This window comes from Hermetia illucens, chromosome 6 (genome assembly GCF_905115235.1).
Source record: "Hermetia illucens chromosome 6, iHerIll2.2.curated.20191125, whole genome shotgun sequence".
Lineage (NCBI taxonomy): Eukaryota > Metazoa > Arthropoda > Insecta > Diptera > Stratiomyidae > Hermetia > Hermetia illucens.
The window spans coordinates 90,668,307-90,691,426 of NC_051854.1; the positions used below are offsets into that span (position 1 = coordinate 90,668,307).

Sequence of the window (23,120 nt, forward strand, 5' to 3'; positions counted from 1 at the left end):
AACTAATAACCCCATTGATAAAAAGTGCCTCACAGCGCCTGCCCTGACATCTGTATTTCAAGTTAGACATTACGCCGTTCATTCGCATTTCTTTGCGGTAAATTTAAAAATTCGGTGATCATAGTCGCCTTCACCCTCCATTAAAATCATTTTTAAACCCGTTCGTTGCCCTGGACAGTCTTAATGTGGACAATGTCGCCATTCAAAGAATGATTTCAACCTTAATATGTTCGCCTTTGTCCCGTCACACATGACCCCACCGTCGTTTCCATTTCAAAACAACACGCTCGACCGCTCGCATTCCAAGGCGAAATTTCTGACAGCTCTTCCTACACACCGAGGCGAAGTAACGGCAAAATACCGTCCATTGAACAGTCTGCTTCAATTCGCCGAGTTGTGTGCATTGGCCAATTGTCGGAGCGCCAGTGGCAAGACGTTCGTGTCCAATTTGTTCTGTCAAAGTCGCGATAGGAAATATTTTTTGGTGGAGTTTTAGCGAAAAAGTGAAGTCAATTGTTTCAGTGAAATCCACAAATAAAATTTGTTCGATTCGTGCGCAAGCAGTTCAACGATTTCAAGCCATTGCCCCTGTCCACAGTGGGCAGAAACGTTGCGGAGTGCGAGTGTTTTGAATTTCAATCTGTTCCAAGAACTCATTCCCGTTTGGAGACCGCACCAACGGGAAGCACTCGAGTGGCGAGTTGCAATCAGAATTTCACACGCTCCAAGTTGCGCTAATTTGTTGGAAGTTTGTGGTGTCGCATTAGGTGGAAGCAAGTCCTGAACCCATCGGGAAGGAGCAGTGTCCCGCGCGAACAAAGAAGGATAAGTCTTTGTTTTGGATCCGAGGTTTTGTCCTGTTCAGGACACGGAGCCAAAGTGTACCCCGTAACCATCAGCTTCCAGGTGCCACTTTGGACCCAATCGACGAGTGCACTCACTTTCCAAGAAGTTGCACAACACTCCGAGGTTGCTCGGTCCCGTGCTTTGTTTTCGTCGAAGACACTTCGAAAATTGATTAACTTGCAGACTTTGTGTCGGATTTTACCCGGGTACTCTGCGTTCTATATTTGTGTTCGCCTCCGTGCGACTTCCCGGAGATTTCGATTCGAGGCCGTGTGATTTGTGTGTCGAATCAGCGAATGCTATTTTCGTCCGAATAAAATCAGTCGGAATTGTGCTTGAGCGAGAAATTTTAAGGTAAAACGGGAGCCGTGAGAAAAGTGAAAAGAATCAGCCGCGAAGCCGATTTTGCCTGCGACTGCCAGCCTTGCGAGATTGCTTGCCTTCCGCACAGCACGACTGCCTTCCTTCCTGGATAATTGGATTCCTACATGTTAAATGACACATCAAACGATAATGGATTACAAAGTTCTGGTCTTTAACGCGGCCCGGGATAACAATTTGGTGCAACTCAAGGTAAGTGCACGCAGTCAGGGATTTTGGCCTGAAGTTGACAGTCAGGAGTTTGTTTGTTGTTGACCTGGGTTATGGCAAGCAATGAGTCATTTACCTCGCCAACTGCATGGAAGCAGGGCGCCCATGCCGGATTATGATTCATTTCCGAGGAAACCTTTTGGTTGGGTTATGAATTGCCCAAGAGACGACTTTTAGAGAGTTGTTGTACCCACAGTTGAATGAGGTTATCGGTCGCGTACCCTACTCACGATAACAAACAGCTGGATTTCAATGCCCACGTGAGATTGCATAGTAGTCCACATCTTCACATGCAGAAAAGTAGGGGTCCCCGCGAAATTATACTTAACTTAGTTCTTTAATGGAAACGGGACCTTGATCTTGGTAAAAAATATTCTTAGCTTTTCTGTTCCCATTTGTCAGCTGTTAGTTTGGATCTCCACGTTGATCCGCTAGGTGCTAAATGCATCTAATTGCACAATGACATGGGTATGCACATAACATGCGAAGCCCCCAGAAAAGGGGGTCAATGATTATTTTTGGTTTGAACAGTATATAATGCCAACATTTGGAGCAACTCCACCTGTCAGCGCAACTGAAGTCGAGGAAGCAGTAAAACGAATTAAATTGGGTAAAGCCACAGGACCTGATGACATCGCATCCGAGCTCTGGAAAGCGAAGAGCTGGGCCCCAACAAATTCAGGAACGAAGTAACTGGCTACCAAGTATCACAGCTCCCATATGGAAAAAGAAAGGTAGTCCAGCAGAATGTCCAAATTACCGTTCGATTCGGTTGTGAAGATTTTTGAACGCATTTTCAACAATCGTATTCGCGAAATCGTTGAAATAACTGCGAATCAAGGCGGACTTGTCAAGAACTGCGAAACTACTGACGGAATACACGCTGCGCGGCTGCTCATGGAGAAACACCGTGAGAACTATCGTCCTCTCTACTCTACTCTTCTGGATCTAGAGAGAGCGTCTGACCATGTGCCACACGAACTCATGTGGCATGCTCTACGACAATACTTAGTGCCTGAAAAACGCGTGCGCTGCATTCAATTGCTGTACCATGATCCAAAAAGTAAAGTTCGAAGTGTGGCGGGTGTATCAAAACCGTTTCGTGTCTCTGTTGGTGTTCATCAAGGAAGCGCCTCTCACCACTCTTTATTCTTGTTATGGACATCGTTACACGGGACATTCAATGTCTAGCGCCCTAAATATTGCTTTATGCAGAGGATATTTTCTTGGCGTCTAATAGCAAAAATGATCTCGAGCAATTTGTCAAAAAATGGAATGATCGCCTCATGTAACACGGTCTCAGATTGAATATGAATAAAACTGAAACTATCACCCACTGAAGAATTGCAATATGTAATTATTTCGCGCATTAGCACAACCTGGATGAAGTGGCGCTCCACAACTGGTGTTCTTTGTGATGGACGTATCAACGTACGTCTCAACTCTAAAATTTACCGCAATGTCGGTCCTGTCGCTCTCTATGGTTCTGAGTATTGGTCGACTATAAAAGAAATGAACGGCGTTTTGCGGTAATAGAGACGAAGATGTTGCGTTGGACTAGTGGCGTGACACGTTTTGATCATATCCGAAATGAGGATATCCGTGATCGATATGGAGTTGCACCGAGGTGTCTTCGATGGTATGGTCACGTAATTCGCGCTAATGAGAATTCACTCGCCAAGATTGGTTTAAACATCGAAGTCGATGGTAAGCGACCAAAAGGCCGGCAGAAACAACCGTGGCTTGATACGCTGGATGGAGTTTTGAAAACCTCACGATTGTATTCAGATCAGGCTTTTGATAAAACAAAATGGCCCAACCACCTGTGAACCGGACAAAGGCTGAAGAAAAAGAATAAGATAATGTTAGGATTATTTTAATAGGATATAGGCTTTAGAGAAATTTGAAAGTCGGCGGGGTTTCGGGAGAAATTTTGAAATGAAATTAACATGATCACTTTTTATAATCGTGCAGCTAGGATTGGGGAAATAGCAAATGAGGTGATGGAAATGCTGCGTGGAATCAAGAGTCTAGGGAATGAAACACAACAATTTGCATATTGCAAAGCCAAAGGTGCCATACTGCATCTGGGACCCTCAACCCTGGAGAAAACAGTTAGTCCTCATATTTGAAACAATTCAGTGCTTTGTATAAAACGAGGCGTCCGTGGACTAAAATAATTGGGAACACACAGTTTTACCCCAATTGGTGCCGTGTGCCGTCAAGAGGATGCAGACACAGGATTGTCTCACTCCTGAAAGAATACTTCTGTTTTGATTGGGGTGTAAGAATATACACAGAGTATTCCCTGATTGTCGTTAGAACGATTAAACGGAGGTAGACATTTGTGTACTAACACATCGTTCAATAAGTCCCGGGACTGGCGTAGAAATGGCGCTAATAATACCATTTATATACCAAGGTTCAGAAGTACCAACCTTCAGATAAGATGTGTCAAAATTTGATGTAACTCGAAACATAACCAAGAAAGCTATAGTGGTTAAACTGAGGCTACCTTTGCAATCGTGAAAAAATGGACCAAGACGAGTTTCGCGTGTTGATAAAACATTGTTTTCTAGTGGGGAAAAACACTGTTCAAGCTCAGCAATGGTTTGGAAAACGTTATCCGGACTCTACTCCGTCGAAAACAACCATTTGTCGGTGGTTTTCGACGTGAAACGCGGTCGTGCTGATACAAATGATGCGGAACGTTCGGGTCGGCCAAATGAGGGAGTAACTCCCGAAAACACCAAGCAAGTATTGAAAATCGTGATGGGCGACCGCAAACATATCAACTGGTAGTGCATTTACTATTTTGCACCAAAAATTGGCTATGAAAAAGGTTTTTTCCAAATGGCTGCCGTGTTTGCTCACAATGGAACAAAAGCAACAACGTATAAATGATTCGGAGAGCTGTTTGGCACTGTTTCCTCGCAATAAACAGGATTTTTTTGCGCCGATATGTGACAGTGGACGAAACATGGATTCACCATTTCACTCCAGATTCAAGTCGGCAGTCAGCTGAATGGCGTACGATCGATAAAAGCCGCCCGAAGCGTCCAAAAACACAACAGTCGGCCGGCAAAGTGATGGCGTCCGTATACTGGGATGCGAATGGTATAATTATCATTGACTACCTCGAAAAAGGAAAAACCATCAATAACGACTACTACATGGTGTTATTGGATCGTTTGAAGGCCGAAATAGCGCAAAAACGCCCACACATGAAGAAGAAGAAAGTCATCTTTCATCAAGACAACGCACTGTGCCACAAGTCAATCAAAACGATGACCAAATTCAACGAATTAGGCTTCCAACCGCTTCCTCATCCTCCGTACTCGCCGGATCTGGCCCCCAGCGACTGCTGGCTCTTTGAGGATCTCAAAAAGATGCTCCAGGGAAAAAGATTTGGCTCAAATGAGGAGGTGATCGCTGCTACTGAGGCTCATTTTGAGTCAAAAGACAAATCGTTCTACAAACATGGCATTGAGAAGTTAGAGAAGCGTTGGAATGATTGTATAACCCTTGAAGGAGATTATGTTGATAAATAAAGAATTTTGCTTTCATAGTTAGTTCCGGGACTTATTGAACGATGTGTTAGCAATCTGGAAATTTTGAAAAGTTATTGCTATCGAAATGTCTGACTCACTTCGACTATTGGCCATTGAAAACGCTTTAAGTGCGCACGCTTCTCGACAACGGTATCGAGGGTCCCCAGAATTTTCGCCTTCTCCAAATCGAGGAAGAGAGCCTGCGATATAAGTCGAATTTTCTGGAACTAAGCGAAGCGGGATGGTGAGCCTTGGCATAGTACTAGTCTCTCTGGTGTAGCACTAAGCCTTTGCACTCTGGAAAGCCCAGTGGGAACATACGTGAAGTCGGTGGCGGACTTATGTTGACGGCTACTGGAAATTGCGCTCTTATGACCTGGAACCGGGTTTCTAACAGGATTTTCATTGCCAGATTCCGGTGCTACACACCAATCACACCAATGGCGATATAAAACTGTAAGACACTTTCTATGAGTAATTACATGTATTTTACGAGAGGCTTCATGTGTCATTGTGGCCGCGATGGGTGATGCCAAGGTGGGCTCTGACAACAACTTGCTCGTAACAACAGTGAAAGATTTATAGACTGACTTCTGTAACTTTCACCGCTAAGTCATCGTCAGCACACTGTTCGAACACAAGGACAAATGGAGTTTCGACTAATCGGGAACAAACATCTAATCAGAATTACGATCATCAGTAAATTTAGAAGTTGTTTTCTGAAAGCGCGCAACAAAATAGGTGCTGACTTCGGCCTCGGATGGAATCATTATCTGATAATTGCTGCTTCACTTGCGTGTGGCTACTGCATTTGCTCACATGGAAACCGAGCGTGAGCCCCTGAATTCAGTACGCGCTATCTCTGCGGTCCGGCCGTCGTCCAGCAGTGGGAAAATTGTCATGCTGCCCATACGATACAAACTGTAAGCAATCCACCTGAAAATATTGATAAACAGATTAAAAGTGCATTTATTTCTGGTGCAAATGGAATTATCGGCCATGTTCCAAAAGGGTGTTACAGGACCTGATTAGGAAATCGGGAGGCGGATCGTTGAACGTAAAGACCTGAGAGGTATGTTGATGGCTGCGACTGGAGGTGGGTGCAACGTGCTGAAGTTCCGTTACTTTGCAAAGTGAGCATAGCTTACGCTATGACAAAAGGAATTCCACACACATTGGCCAGGAGAGTAGAAGTTGCCTTAAATAGCAGTGATTTCGCTACCGCATATCATGAAAAAGTATGCAGATGGCTGTCTTTCGATGGTTCTGTGAGGGATGTTAGTTTTAGGCTCTTGATTAACGATGTTGAGGAGCTAAAGGGATTCTGAATTGTATAACATCAGGTGAAATTCCGGATCTCCAAAGAGAACCAAAATTTTCGACCTTGACGGCCTCTTCGCAAAACTTTTCCGTGCAGAGCTTGCAGTCTTTGTAAAGTTGCTACATTCGTATACCCTAGGGGGGAAGCATTCCGGAAAGGTTGCTAGCCATTATTAGAGCCGCGTAATGCCACGTGCTACATCGAGGCAAATTCGCAGAGGAATTTGAAGTCCAAAGCGTCCGTCAGGGTTGCGTCTTGTTATCGATCCGTTTTCTTCACGTTGTAGGCGACGTTCTTCGCGTGGCCTTGACTGGAAGACGAGCAAGCGTTCAATGGACAGTGTTGTCTTTCCTCAAACACCTCGACCACGCTGATGATATCTGTTTGTTCTCTCATTGGGTTATGGACCTTTGCCAAAAGGCTCTGAATTTGGAAAGAGGGGCAAGTAAGAGTTGTACTAAAGATGAACACCGAGAAAACCAAGGTTCTCAATTTGATGGGTCATCAGATTCTCCCTATCTGCATTAATGGGAATGTACACCTAGGAAGTGTAGTTTCTGCCAATGGGACCGAACTGGATGTTACCCGACACATTAACAGCGCTAGATCCGCTTTCGCTGTCTTATCTAAAATCTGTTAATGCAGTTGTCTTAACATCGAGATTAAGTTGAGCCTGTTCTACATGGAAAGTGAACCTCCCTATTTTCAAAAGTCCCAAACCTTTGTTTGGGGCATATCATCTGGGTACGCTGACCTGATACTATCACAAGCGAAGAACTTGGTTAGCACGCGGGCCTGACATTCGTATATCAGCGATCGTATTGGAAAACTTCGTCAACTGTATTGCACGAAATCGGTTTTTTAGAGACATATCAGTCGCTATGATATATAAAGAACCCTTTTTCATATTTTGACCGTTGCTTTAGCTCACTTCACTCCTAAACGATTTGAATGGATTTATCTAAATCATTGTTGGAGTAGTTTAGTTAAAATTATTTGGATTATTTATGACCGTTTATAACAGTGAATAAAACTTGAGCCTACCGCCACATTCCTTAGAAGGAGGACCACTCAAAACAATGAAATACGAAAACTCGTTATCTCGTCAATAATGAAAAACTTGTCTTGATAGTGACCTTGTGTGCAAGTTCAAGGCCGGACAAAACCTACAAGGACGTATCAAAAATTTTTAACAAAATTGTAAAAGAGTCCTTTACTTGCGAGGGGTGGGTGAACAGGCAGTCTGTACCATTAGGAAAGTTATGAACCCGACTCCGGTCCTTCTAGTAAGTGTCTTTAGTATCAATTGATACTATGAACGCTAAAAAACAGGTGCTTATTTCGGTGGAACAAACAATCATTATAAGGTTTTTGACAAGGGTGGGGTTGGGGTAGGTAGGTAGGTATCAGTAGCCGCTCCGAGGAGCCCAATTAGCGCTGTGGGGCACCGTTTTGATTCCACAATTCCTAAGACCGTGACTGCTGTTATGGGCGCAGGGAGGCAGAGTCTAGCCGGCTCGGATCTTCGGAGCCAGCCCGTAGCATTCACGAAGGAAAGCAGCTCTCCCACCCTGCAGCTAGAAATCTCTCTGAGGTCCCCAAAGAATGATTCACCCATTGTCCGTAGCTTGACTCTAGCTAGAGCTGGGCAGAGAGAGTACATAGGGGTTTCCTTTCCTTCTCCGCAACCGAATTGTAGGGTATGCTGAGCCTGGCGTCATGGTGGGGCTTAATCCGAACGAAATTTTGTGATGCTTATGTGGACATGGAGCGAAAGATTTGAATGGAGTAGGGAATATTCTAGAGGAAGAGAGAAAGTTGGAATCGATGGTCACCCAAGGACAGTAAATAACATACAAAATCCTTGAGGAACTCAACATCAGAAAAAGTCACGTCTGCTATTGTAGGAGCAGAAGCAATATAGATAGTAGATCGTCCCTAAAGATTTGGTTCCTACAGGTCACGCTTACAGGTTGATATAGGTAAGGGGGAAAATGTTTGATCACAAGCTTTTAGCTGATGAATCGCTGAAGGCAGTTTTCGCTGTTCAGGGCGATCATTCTATTAGTTCGTGATCACGCCATTTGGCCTTTGACGTGTGCGTCAAGCCAACAAGGATTGATGGCTAATGCTGATTTAGGGTGTTAAGTCTTTGTGTAAAAGGACAATTTATTGTTTATCGTTGGATTCATCATTTTGGATCTGACAGTCCTTATGACCATTAAGATTTCTCTGCATTTGAAACCTTTATATCAAATCTAAATCGAGGTGAAATCAAATATTTACTTGTTTCACTGACTGGCGTTCTCTGATAGTAATTTTGCTGATTCACCTAAAAATTTATCAGATCTCATTATTCCTTCCTGCCTTTCTTATCAAGTCAAGACAAAAGCTATACAGGAAACCAGCAACAATAAATAAACCGCCACACACGAGAAACAAATATAACAAACCACTCAGCACATCAAAAATAGCTGCTCCGGAAAAGCGAGGTTTTTGTTTCGTGTGCAGACAATTTTGCAATCTTTTACTTTTATCAACAAGAGAATAAATTTTAGGGAAAACACCGATATGTCGGGAATAATGATGCTGGCACCAATCAAACTTGAGGAGTTCACTTGACAATCAAGGATTGTGCCGTAGTTCTACCGTAAGGGGGTTGACAGTCGCAAAATCATAAAGTACTCGTAATCCACTTGCTATTTATCAGTTGAAATTGATTATTATATTTCCTGTTGCCTCAAGTGCGATTATTCATAGTCAACGCAGCGAAACACACTCAATTCAATTCATCTTTTTTTAGTTTTTGCTCGGTTGGATATTGCCAGTGGTCAGTGTATGGCGTAGAATGATAAATAATGCAGTCTTTCTGCCCCTGTCTGCCCGTTTAAATGAGCCATTACATTTTATCTTTAATCGTGAGTGTCGTGGTTGCAAACTTTCGTTGTTTTGCCCAGAGGGAATCAATTTGCAATGGCAAACGGAGGGCAGGTTATCTATCTCCAAAGAAAAGCAGTTTTGTACGTTCTTAATAAATTTTAATGTGAGGTTGACAAAGAATGCAAATGGTGTTATCTAAATTTAATTATCACCTTGTTGACACATTCTCTAGTGTTTTATAAGTTCTATGGGGTCATTTAAGCGTCTGGATTTGAAACTACTTTAAGGCGGAAAACAAGCTCTAATAGTCTGTTTGTTGCTGGGATTGTTATTAGGTAGTGAATAGTTTATGGATGCTGTTTCTTTCACTAGTCCTTGTAAAGTTGTCAATGCTATCTCCGGAGGGAAGGCCCCGTCTCCCCCTATATCTCTCCTATTTAAAAAACCTTCACCTTCACGAGTTTTCATCGGTAATCTCCCCCCTGGGGAGTAGGGTGGGTGAATGCGTTTACGAACAGAGTGTTAGATTCCCGCAACAGTACGCCACCGGACTACCAACTAGACACCTCCCAGTCATCAAAGAACTAGCGTGGAATCGTTTAACACAATACTTCGGGCTAGCGCTCCCGCTCTCCGGGCTTTGGGAGCATTCAAGTCAGACAATTCCTTTCACTAACGAGAGGAGAGGGGAGGAAAGGAGTTATTAGTTCAAGGAACCCCTTGCCTCTCCACCGATCGGGCTGAATCTTCTTCGCAATAAGAAGAGTCCGAACATAATGCATAATAATGCACAAACATCTCTCTTTTTCTGTAGAGAGCCCCCCGTGTGTCTGCTTAAAGCTGCTGACGAAAGCCTTCCCATCCTTCACAAGAGAAAAGGATGTGTTCGGCGTCGTCCCCCACTCCATTGCAGAACGAGACTTTCCAATCTCATGCAGATAAGACTGAAAACCTCCATGTCCACTTAGAAGTTGGGTAAGGAAGTAATCAATCTCGAGATGCGTTCGCTTCAACCACGAATCTAAATTGTCGCTGAGACGCGCAGCTCATCTGCCTCTAGGGTAATTTTGTCAAGAGAGTTCCCCTCGGTAAATGGTTGGATTTCTTCACGGGCAACCACCTCTCCTAAATTTTTCTCTGCACTTGAACAAGGCGTTTACGATGCACCCCCTTGTCAGCCCATACTTGCGCGTCATAGAGCAGAATAGATTGCGTTGCTCCTCTAAGAAGACGTCTCTTAGTAAATATAATATGAAGGCCGGAACTCCAGCTGCAGCCTTGTCCGCTGCTGCTTTGATTGGCTTGAAGAAGTTCATCTTCGAATCGAACATTAAACCAAGGTATTTAACTGCCGGTTTTGACTCTATAGTCAACTCGCCGGTCGATATGGGACGTAAGGTCGGGATTCTCTTTCAAGATGACTATTTCGGTTTTTTCCAGCGCAAGGTTGAAACCAGCAGTCATTCATCGGCTTATCCGTAGCATTAATATGCCAAAGCAGCTTTGCGGCTGCTCAATAGTGCATCCAGCAACAAGTGCCGCAACGTCTTCTGCATAACCGACCGGGCACAACTATTCTGGCATGTCACGTCCTAACAGACTATCGTAGGAAGCGTTCCAGAGGTCCGGCTCTAGGATGGATCCCTGTGTACTCTCCACCTGATCCCCATTCTCCTCTGGCATTCTAGTGTCTCATAGAGCAGGGAGCGATCTTTCAGATAATCCCTCAATATCCGCAAGAGATAGCTTGGTACGTGGAATGAACTCTCTATCTTAGGGAATTGAAGGCATTTCTAACATCGAGCGTTATGAGGAGCACTATCCATTGAAATCGGCAACTGTGTGCGTTGACTCGATGAACTGCGTCTACGAACTCCATAACAGCATACACGGTGGCTTTCCCTGCTCTGAACTTGAACTGCCTTGGGCAGCGCGGATCGCTTCAGCTAGTCTACTCCTAATGAGGTTTTCGAACACTTTCCCGGTGTCAAGCATACACAACGGTCGGTATGTAGAGGCAGCTCAGGTTCTCCTTTCCCTTTACTGATACGCGCGGGTCTTGCTACCTTCTAGTGACAAGAAACGATGTCCTTCTTAGGCGTTAAACACCCCGAACATCAAGTCTGACCCTTGACGAAACATCAGTTTGTAAACTTCCGCTGAGATACCATCTGGACCTGGCGCCTTCTTGTTTTTCATATTGAACTGCTTTTTTGAGCTCTCTTATTGTGAAAAGGGAGCAATCCTCCACGGTTTTCAAACTATTGGCATCAACTCGTATGAGATGTCTAGGGAATAATGTCCTTATAATGCCTCGATTTTCCAGATGACAAGTTTATAGCCAAGTATCCACGGGTCCTCACTTACCTCGTTGACTAAGTTCTGTCAGCCGCGAGCTTTGCTTTTATTTATTGCACTCTGGAGTCTCCCTTGCAGATTTATACTCTGCCTTTATGGCGCATACCTCCTCGCGGACGTGTAAACATTATGTCACTCCTTTGGTAGGTCGGCAATTTCTGCCATCCAGCAATACATAGAAGGCTTGTTACGGCTGGGGCTCTTTCGGGACATGGAGGCCCCACGCCCTGTCGGTATCAGGTTTATCATTGTAGGTATAACTTGGTGACCTGCCTGACCGCCTCTGCGGTATGCTGTTCTTCTATCGGGTCCCTTGCAAGTTGCTGAGGTGTGACGATAGTCCACACACCTGTAGTGCTTGATGGGGATTACCTTTATTCGTACCTTGCCTCGCATATTGCTCCGGGACTTCCACCACAGCGAGTTTTTGACCTCGAGGATTTACAGAAGTGATACCTATCCAGGCATTAGTTACCTCTGGATATTGACGCTAACGTACTCTTGGCACTTCGGTCTTCGGGCCTAGTTCGACGAGGACCGAGCCACCCTTCGTTTTCCGTATACAATTCTGCTCCATTGTTTTCGGGTTTCATCTTGTAGCGTATTTAACTAAGAACTCTCACAAATGTTTTGCCTTTCGTTTGTTTAGTGAGCAGAGCCCAGGGTCTAGTCCTTCGCCGTGTTCTCATATTTTCTGTTACTGGCTTTTGATTGTAGCATCCTTGTCTTTGAACAGATGAGTCTCTGGCGGCGTGGCCAGCTCTTTCCCTCTATTCTTCTTTGTCTTCTTTTTTGGGTCCTAGAAACTGCTTAGAAAAAGTCTTCTTTAAGCATGTCTTTCCGCTTTTCCCCAGTTCGCTTTGTAGTGGACTATCGGACGGATCACAATCTGTTTGGCGCTTGCAGTGCTCTCAGCGGAAAATGCGACTGCTTCTGCTTTCCGCGTGTCTTGCGCTGCTCTCATCGTTCGCCTGTAGGAAGGAAGTTGCGGTCCTTCACACTTTTGATGACGTTCTTCTGGAGAAACGTTGACGACCGCATATGCCTCACCACTGTCGCATATTTACCCTTCGGAGATGGGTCGAAAACCTTGCATATATCTATGGAAGTTATTCCTTTATCAACATATATCAAAATGAGGCAACAGGTTACGATCTCCTGTTACGGGTTCAAATTCCGCTTTTGCCGTGAATGTCTGCGGTCGTTCCTATGCATTTCCCGTTCCTATAAGCTTATCGTTATGTTAGGCACTTAGTGTGATGGAAATTGCGGCACAGCTTCATAGAAATAAAAAAGTCATAAGAAAGAAATGACTGTGGTTTACTTATTCGGTTTGAAAAGCAACACCAACTGCTGCTTTTTCCACTGAGCAGAGAATATTCCTTCTTTTACGCGTGCCTCGAAATTCTTGGCGTAAAAGTGCCCTGTCAGCATTTCTGCATAGCTGTTTGAAAAAGTTCGTTTTGTTTTTTCGGATGTGCAGCTTTAAGCGACCGCAATGCTGCCTGTGGGATTCTGTCGGTCCTCGTTCTATGGTTTTCATCCAAGCCTCTGATAAAGTCTCTTTGTCCGAAAACATGCGACTCACAGCGTTGTGATTTCGCTGCTCCACCAGTCGTTGAGTTCTCTACTGAAGAGCAGTCGCTTCTGGCCATAGTAGTATTACATGCTTCCATCACTCATTGCATGATCCGTGTGATTTTTTCTATGACGAAGCATCCAGAGTTTTGTTCGGCTCGAGTGCCGCGGAAAATATATCCCCTCAAAAGTTTTCCCCCTCCCAGCTTCCCAGCGACTATCTTAACATATATATATGCATATTGCCTGGTATTCACTGTATAATACAGTCATTAATTTGCCAAGCAATTCTTCTGGACAAAGTAGCGCTCACGTATGCTGGGTCCTTTATTAGCCCCTTTCTCTGAAAGTGTATGAGGTCCCAACATTCGCACGTCTAGGTTCGCTTATGGTTGAAACAGAAGATGACCTCTCACATTGGTTTCTCGGCTGCCTTATTTCAGAATCCACGCGTTAACATTCTCTGCTATGATTTTCGGCCCACGTTCAAAGCAGAATGCTCAGCAGCTGGTCATACTCGGGAAGTGTAGCACTGGGTGGAGCATAGCAGCTGTATATGTGGATCTCTTCCACTTTTCTTGAATCCCTCCTTCAGGTGTGCCATCATTGCCTGGAAAATTTGTTTTCCGCAAGTCCATAACGCTGCTTGATACGCTGCGTATTTGATCCCAACTCCATGGTTGAGATTTCAATATGGCTCAGAAAATATGTCGATATCCTTCGGATGTACCATAGAGTACCATAAATCCGCCTCGCAGGGTTGAGGTTGAAGTGTGATTTGCGTTGAGACTCTCCTGTACTCATCCACTGCTTTCTGCAAAGGACCGATGGTCCAGACACTCCTTCCCTTTGCATAGTGTGCATTCGTATCAGTTCCACAATCCTTGCTGATATGTTCCTCCACTCCGCATTTCCTGCATTGCTGGGAATTGCCATTTGCACTGGTTAGAGTCAAGGAATCTAAAGCACCATTTCAGTACGACCTGCTCCTCGCGACCTATTTTTACTCTCTCTATTGGCAGCATTTGGAAAACTGTCCCGACAAAGCTGATGATAGAGGTTTGTGTTCCGTCGTCGTTTTTACGTGTTCCACTTTTTTTGGAGTTGAGTCGTTTTCTCTTGAGAGTTTGTCGTCCTGTTGAATTGTTGAATCGTTCACGCAGCTTCTTTTTCGGTTTCTCCTATCCGTGTTTTGGATGGGCGTCATTTGTGTTCCTTGGTTCAGTTTTTTTTCGGTTGACGCATTCATTTCTCTTTCATCCTGGGTCCTGTCGTATGACAACTTGATGCTTATTTCACTAAAGAAGGCAGAAAGTGGCTTCTTTTCGCATGTTAACCGCGAATTGAATAAGCAATTCTCATCAAGTGGCTTCCTGAACACCAACTTATACCTGTATACCTGGAAGATATTGCATGGATTCTGTATGCTAAGTTACTTGTTCGATTTCTAGCCAGAGTTATCTAACGAGGAAGTAAATATATCACTTCTACTAGTTGACACCAACACCGCTGCCAAAGGAATCTATGCCTGCGCAACAAAGACAACCCAGGCGTATTCGGCAATTTTATGACCTTGTATACACAAGTATTTCTCTATTGCTTGCCCCGATCCGTTAGGCAAAAATGCATTTACTTGTGCGTTAGCACTCCTAATTACGTCGGGTCAATAAGGTCACTGATCGTTCTTGTTTCGGAAAGTATATAATTATGTAAAGATGAGGTAGGCTTAGGGATGATTTTGAAGTGAAGGTTGAAACTTTGAAGCATATATAGTAGAAAAAGGGCATGTTGTTTACAATCAAATTAATGAGCCAAACTCAAGAAAATAAAACAGCGACCTAAAAACCTAAATCAACAATTTTGCATCTTTTGATATAAATCTTTTTACCTTTAATTTTATTCTGGCATTCTCCAGTAAAATGTCAAAATTACCGAAAGAAATAAATATCTATAAAATTTTAACAACATCGAACTCTTGTTTACAAACATCTTACTCAATCCTGAATTCTCAATAAATGTTTTTAGCAAAGAAGTCACATAACTCCAATCACAATCTAGAAACACGTTTATCTGATTTGGTTGTTATCTGGTTCGAATGATTCATGTGAGTGCATTTATCAAACTGGTTTCCTCAATCGATTTCGTCATGTTCACGTTTTTTACTTGAATTTTGATTGATAAATAAGAGGTAAATCAGGGGTATTTTTGTGTGATGTCTGACATATATTTACAAAGGACCTTTAAGTTGTTTGAAAAATAAATGATCCTGTTTTTGCCAATTCTTAATATTATCCTGTTGGGTAGGAAATTTTGGTTGCTGTAGGAGGTTTTGAATATTTCATTTGACGTAAGTGGTAGACGCTCTCATTCAGTGATCCAATGCGTTCGATGTGGTAAGCACGGTACATAGATGCAATATAGCATGGTCCGTACAGCACCTTCACCTGCTTTGTATTCTAATGAAGCTGGCCTTATAAAAATATCTTCAACAGTTTCGTCCACCGGTGGACCCAAAGAAATGGACAAAAAGTGAAATTTGGTGTTTCGTTAGTCGCACACCAATGCGCTGTATCACATATATGGTACTAACACCAAAGGTTATGCGTGGAATTATCGTCCCGCAGTTACCGTCGATAGTCGGAGATGTGCAATGATTTTTCTTCACCATAAAATTTCGAAGAATGCGCTAAGAATTGAATCTCCTGTATACAGTCTTCTTGAGCCGCACATTGTTTTCATTTTCTTTGCCATATTTCTCCGGATATTTGCTTGTCTTGAGGGCTGCGCCGTCAATTCTATAGTCTCTACTTTTCATCTTAGAAAATGCTATGGCTATAACATGTTATGTTTTTCCCGACGTTGTTCTGTTGGTTCGAATTGACCTGAGCTGAAACTGCACTGAGCACTTTCCTTTCGTTTGTCGTTAGTTCTGCCTATAAAGGTACTGCGAAGACTAATATAGAATTCACAGTCGATAAGGTTAAAGTCTGGTTTTACATGCAAATACTTCCTGTATCCACCGTGTCCCGTAAGAAACTGTGTGTGTTTTCGCTCGACTCATCTCTCAAAACACGGGATCAATGTATGGGTGCAGGGGACGGAATTATCCCACCGTTGCTGCTATCTCTTGCTGTGACTTTTCGGAAGCCCGCGGTTACTTTGGCCGAATTCGCCCTCCTTTTCCGATAGAGACAGTGTGCCTCATTCGCTAGAAGAGGGAATCATCCCTCCGATGACACACACTGTCTCGCCGGATACTGTCTTATATGAACTGCACAACCTCAGCAGGATTGACCGGTATGCCGAATTTACCCTTCCCTCGTTCATTTTTTGTTCAGTGCGCACACCCTGACAGGAGCTGCGTATAGCAGGATGGATTTCACCACCCTGCGATAAGCAGCCGGCCGAATATATTTTGGCTCTCCAGTTTTAAGCATCATTCTTACTAGAGATGAGCTAGCCTTTGCTGCCTTTTCACAAGTATAATTCAGTTGCCTCATGAAGTTCAACTTGGCATCGATCACCTCCCCCAGGTATCTAATGATCGATTTTGAAATGACTTCGTGATTACTGACTCGGATTTTGACAGTATCGTTTTTGATTTGATTGATAATAAGGACCGCCTCCGTCTTATTTTCCACCAGGTCCAGTTATACCATTTGGAGTCATGCTTTGATGACATGAATGATTTCACTGTCATTCAGTTTCACGTCCGGGGTGTGTTTCGGCACTTCTACCACCGCCAGGTCGTCTGCAAAACCAATCATCTAGATCTATGACCATTGCTATTGCATTGACAGCGGACCGCGCTCTGCAAAACGCATACTGTCGCTTCGATAGACCATCCGCTAGCTCGATGAACAGAAGCAGCCTATTGTATATCATCTTCTCCAACATCTTTCCCATAGTGTCTAAAAGATAGATAGGACGATATGAAGAGGGTTCGCCAGGTGATTTTTGAGGCTTTGGTAGCAGAACTAACCTCTACGTTTTCCACTGGGCGGGAAACACTTCTTCCACCATGGACGATTAAAATGGGCTTATGAGCCAGTCCAGTCCCGGAGACTTACTATCCCCAAATCACATCTCTCGTAGTTCCCCTTTGGTCACCTCGGGAATTGAGAAGCGTCCTGTTGAACCGTTGACTGAGGTCCATTTCCTTCCTGTTGCGGGAAAAGTATTGCGATTATTTTGAACAAGAATCGCGAGCACCTCACTTTGGGTGTCCCAGTGTCCCACGGGTTCGTATTTGTCTCAAGGCACAATTTTCCATAAGAATACCAATAGTTTGGTTTTCTACTGTGGTGGAGCTTCTGTCGGAGCATTGTAGAGTTACATGCCTTAGTTACCCGCTGAAACAGTGAGCTCACTTTTTCTAGCGTCGTTTTCTTCATGTCATGACCTCCTTCTAAAGCCGTCAGGAAAGTCTCTTCCTCGAAAGCTCCAGTGAACCACCCAAGCTATCCTGATTTTTACACTTCTGTTGCTCACTCGACTATCGCCTCCTCCGTTTCTGATGTCGAGGAAAATTGTCTGGTGGTTACTGTGGCTGTAGTGTTCACTCACCCAACATACCATCGCCATCATATCGACGATTGAACCTAAGTGGGCATGCATCTAACGTTGGCTAGTATGATGTCCAGCCCGGCGCAAGTTTTTAGCAGAATTTGGACTCTGGCGTTCGTCACGCGGCTTCGTCTGTCTAAGACCCACGCGTCGAAATCATCGGCAATGGTTTTTTGGCTGTGGTTTGTATCGTCCAACACCATGCTGTCTAGCATCTCCTAATATTGCGCTAGTGTTGCACTAGGAGAAGCGGAACAACCGTAGATATGGACGCTGTTGACTTTGGCCCTTACAAAGCCGCCTCTCGGGAATATCATTGTATCTTGATTGGCTTGCCGTCTGCATTCTTATATTGTCATGTTTCTACATGAGTCTTTCACCCACCGCATCTCTTGAAAGATACTTGCTAACTAAATCATCACACGATGCAACCTATTCTTACCTTGCTCGCGGTATTCAGTTTAATCCCTGATACAAGCGGCAAGCTAATAATAGCGATCTAAGGTTGAATTGTTCCCTTCTCGCAGCAAAGATATCTTCCCGTAATATGACCTCGTCTAAGTTCTTACATTCGATTACTATCTGTTGCTGTCGACCTTTAACTTCAGCTTGCTCACCTAGCACCTTTCCCATGTGGCCTATCCGCTGTCTTCTCGCTGGATTTATTTAGCTCCGGTATCAGATCCCCCTTCTATGTAAACCCCATACGACTCACACTGCCGCCCAGGTCTGTCAATTTAAAAATCCCCATCCAGCGTATGAAGCCACCGTTGTTTTGGCCGGCCTTTTGGTCGTTTACCATCGACTTCGATGTTCAGACCTATCACGGCAAGGGAATTCTCGTTGGCGCGAATTACGTGACCATATCATCGAAGACGCCTCCCTCGTAGTTTTTCCACGATCGGTGCAACCCCATATCGATCGCGGTTATCATCATTTCGGATGTGATCAAAACGTGTCACGCCACTAGTCCTACACAACATTTTCGTATACATTACCGCAAGACGTCGTTCATTGTCTTTTATCGTCGACCAACACTCAGAACCATAGAGGGCGACAGGACGGATATCATTGCAGTAAATTTTAAATTTGAAACGTTCGTTGATACGTTGATCACAAAAAACACCAGTTGTAGAACGCCACTTCATCCAGGTTGCGTTAATGCGTGAAGCAATTTCTTAAGGTAATTCTCCATTGGCTGATAGCGTGAACCACAGGTATTGAAATCGCTCAGTTCTCGGCAAGTCATTGCCGCTGACAGTGATTGTGCTCGATCCATAGGGATCGATCGTCAAAAATTCAGTTTTATTCAGATTCAATCTGAGACCGCGTTGCATTAGGCGATCATTTCACCTTTGGTCAAGTTGCTCGCGATCATTTTTGGTTTTAGGTGCTAGGAAAACATCAGCTGCATAAGACGGTGTGTAGGGCGCTGGACGTTGGATATCCTGTGTGACGGTACCCATAACAAGAACAAAGAGGAGTGATGAGAGGGCGCTTTCTTCATGAATCTGAACTCAGTGTTGTCAAAGAGCGTACCGGATGACTTCGTGTGGCACACGGTTAAACGCTTTCTCTAGGTCCGGTAATGCAATGTATTCTTTTCACGGAGTTTCTCCATGAGTAACCGCGCAACGTCCATGGCGTCCGTAGTTCCGCAGTTCTTGACAATTCCGGCTTCATTCACTGTTATTTTAACGATTTGGCGAATACGGTTGTCAAGAATGCTTTCAAAAATCTTCATGATATGGGGAAGTAATCGGATCGGACGGAAATCTGAACATGCTGCTGGACTACCTTTCTTTTTCCATATTGGAACTATGGTACTTTCTTGCCAGTCAGATGGTGTTCTACCTTCCTGAATAACCCGATTAAAGAATTCACTGAGCCACAGTGTTGGGTACCAGCTCTTCGCTTTCCAGAGCTCAGATGCGATGTCGACAGGTCCTGTGGCTTTCCCCGATGTCATTCGTTTTATTGCCTTCTCGACTTCAGTTGCGCTGATAGGTGCAACTGTTCCAAATGTCGGCAATGATTGTGGAAGTGCAGGATGAGCGCTTTCTTTACTTCCCGGTTGGCACTCTTATAAATTTGCCAATTGGTCAGTGTTTTATCGTCTTGAGACGGCGTTTCTTTTCACGGATCTTCATTTCAACATTGTCATTCCAAAGCCAAGTATCTCGGTTGATGTACCGTTTACCTGGCTTGGTAACGATATTTCTTTTTTGTCCTTCTGTGGCTTTTTGCCGCCCACTTTTGTCGATTGTTCAAGTTTGCAAGCTGTACACTCCTCCCGTTTTGTTAAAGTTGGGGCCGTATTTGAAGATCTACCTCGCCGGCTCAGTTTTCTTGGGCAATGAAGCTTTTTTCTTCTTGGCTGCTTGCTGGTCACCTAGCGGTTCATTTAATCCGTCCCTTCTCTGTTTGTTCGCGTTCTCACCTACTTGATGTTAAGGAGGCGTCACCTGCTTCTCCGACATGACGCTTGAAGGTTTTTCTTCTTCACCGGCCTAATATAGAACAACTTAACGCCCCGTATCAGAGGCCTGATATTTTCCAAGCTTGTCTTTTACAGCATCAGGAGGGTTGATTGATTTAAATCAATGATTAATATTTTGTTTGAGGATTGCAGGACCTTAAGTCCGTATCCACTTGATGCCGGACTGGACCAAATGGGGAGCAATTTGCTCTCTTTTTTTTGTTTCACGGACGTCTGGTTTGGGTTTAGCAACCCGAGCTTCAAATATAAAAAGCAAAGGCGGATGCACGGTTTCGTACCAGGGTAGGGGCAACTCATTAGACACTGCCTAACCTCTGCCCTTAAAGCAGCTTAACCGAAGCGGTTCGCAGATGTAAAAGCTCACTTTATACAATTCGCAGAACATGACATGACTATGAATTATATTGAGCTTAAATCCCTCAATATTTTGGGCCAAAATTTGGACATGGATTTTTAACAATTAAAAATAACTAAAAAAAATCCTGATTTATTTGATTTAAAACAAAATAATGATTTATTTGACTAAAAAAAATTATGATTTATTTGATTTAAAAAAAAATCATAAAAGAATTTGTCAAAAACAAAATCCTGATTTGCTTTGCCTCAAAACATCCTCCTTTATCTGAGCTTGAGAGCAGCATATTATGTGAATAATGTGGCAAGTTTTCGAACCTCTATTATTCAACTCAAGTCTGTATTGCTGCCAACATTGAACAAGTTTTCAATATCGTAATCTTTTTGTTTGAAGGAAATTCACGGTCAATTCAGTAATGGACCAGACAAAATATAGCTCCTATCTAACTTCCAACTTCCTTCTTCCGGTCTATTTCGAAAAAAAGATATTTCTTCGTTGCACTTTCTTTGTGCAACGGTTTCATCAAACTCAGGGCCAATGGAGTGCCCTTACATGAAGGTTTTCATATAGTCTCAGAAAAACTGGGTTATTGGATGCGAAATTACCGGAACTAAGTCCATAAAATTTGCACTGTATGGCAGAACCCTCAGATATAATGAAGCACTTCCGCTCCATGCATTGCAATGGTTGGTACTCAGCATTGAGACCAGCTCACAATGTCTTCAATTAGGTTCCGAGCAATTGAGAATTTCGCGATAAATAAGGCAAATATTTGGAGGTTTCACATGAACGCTTTAATGCAGATTTGTTTGCCAATGCACTGTTGGATTTCTTACCCAAATGCAGTTACGAAAACCACTAATCATATATGTTCGCAAAAAATCAATGAATCTGCAAAGAAAGAAAGACAAAAGCTGAGAGGAATTGCAAAAGATCGCTTGCAACAGATTACAAAGACGGGGTCGGATTAACTTAGCTGCAGTAGTAGCGGCTGCGTGGAAGCGTGCGAAATTGAGATAAATGCGTTGAACATTCGCTTTAATGACGCTATCACAAGGTCGTAATATTGTGAAGTCACTTGGTAGATACCGACTTGACCCAGAAAGCTGCGATCACGTCTCTTGCACATAAGTTCTTCAATAAGGTGAACTTATCACCGTAAGATGTAGGTAAGCCTATGATGATATGGTCCGGTTAATTCGGCAATCTTCGTATCTTCATTCTTTGCTATTTGTTCTAACAGTTGTGGGGCAATTGTATGCATTTTTGAAAAGGGACTGCCATTTGATAAATTTGCTCTTGAGGCAGAGTCAGGCATTTGACCTGTAAACTGTGGCTGAAAAATAGCGTGCCAATTTTAGCATTTCAAGACCCCTGTTACATAGTACTTACTGATCACCAGATATTAGGAAGTTGGTCACGACAGTAGCTACAGTTTCATCTGTCAAGGTAAATTATTCTTGAATACCTACCCATCTAGATTATCTAAATCACAGTAAGATATTCACCGATCGAAAGTGCCTTTGATTTGACCGACATACGCTTGAAACGAAAAAAAAGCAAATCACGTTTCGTCTGCTCGAAAAGAACACTAACGGAAAAATTAATTTCATTTAATGGCTAGCGTTAAAAAACGGTTAAATGTCTCGGCAATTGTGAAATGTTAACGATTACTTGATGAGTCACCTGAACAGCCAAAATAAATTGGCTATTCATACGAAAAGGTGGAAGACCTGCTGATTATCTGGGGCTACCTAGATGTTCCAGCAACAAAACGAGAAGGGGAGTATGATGAATGGAAAACCTGTTTCGCAAAATACCTATTCGTTTTATACTCGTGTATCTATTTGTATCATTAGTGACTTATCCAAGAGACTTGCTTGGAATTTTGCATGTAATTGCCTCTTGGTTCGCGGAAGAGACGTGCTGTCATGTTTTGAACAGTAAGTCCTCGTGTTCTCTTAAGAATGGGGACTTTTTAGTCTGATTGTTACCTGGCATTTGATTGCGTAATTTAAATTCTGTTTATATTATGATTCTGCGAAAAATAGCAGTTGCGATATCGTAGACTATGAACCAGTGGAAATTCCGCTTTTCAGGGGAATTGATGTTGTTATCAATTGAAAATGTTTTGATTAAGTTAATTCTTGTTATGTATCTAAGTGTAATCTCGCGGTGTTTCTAACGATTAAATTATTTGAAATAATTAAGGCTTGCCTTTTACTTTTCGCTAGTAATATTTGTCGACCTTGCAAATACCGATATTTCGGGAACCAATTGTTCCCCTCGTCAGTGCTACCAGCCGAAATATCGGTATTTGCAAGGTTAATAAATATTACTAGCGAAAAGAAAAGGGAAGTCTTAATTTTTCGATGGCAACGCAATCATAGTTTCGGGAAGGGGATCAGATTACGAAGCAATACTCAAGGATACTTTGAACGAGGGAATTGAGGAGTGCCAAAGTCAGGAGAGGTGCGCAATATAAAGTAAGACATTCGGGAAGCGCGATTGCTCCCGTCAACAACTGGGTTGTCTTCTCAATTCCAGCAATGGATTTGATGCGTTTCCCAGCGA

General features: G+C 43.4%; 1 protein-coding gene across 1 annotated transcript in view; it reads left to right on the forward strand.

The window, feature by feature from the left end:
- The first annotated feature begins 357 nt into the window (after nucleotides 1-357).
- LOC119658985 (protein fem-1 homolog CG6966) overlaps nucleotides 358-23,120 on the forward strand; it is a 170,736-nt gene continuing 147,973 nt past the window's right edge. Inside the window, exon 1 of the mRNA XM_038066867.1 lies at nucleotides 358-1,419. Within this exon, the coding sequence (XP_037922795.1) occupies nucleotides 1,342-1,419 (78 nt within the window). The 5' untranslated portion in view covers nucleotides 358-1,341. The remainder of the gene's footprint in view (nucleotides 1,420-23,120) is intronic.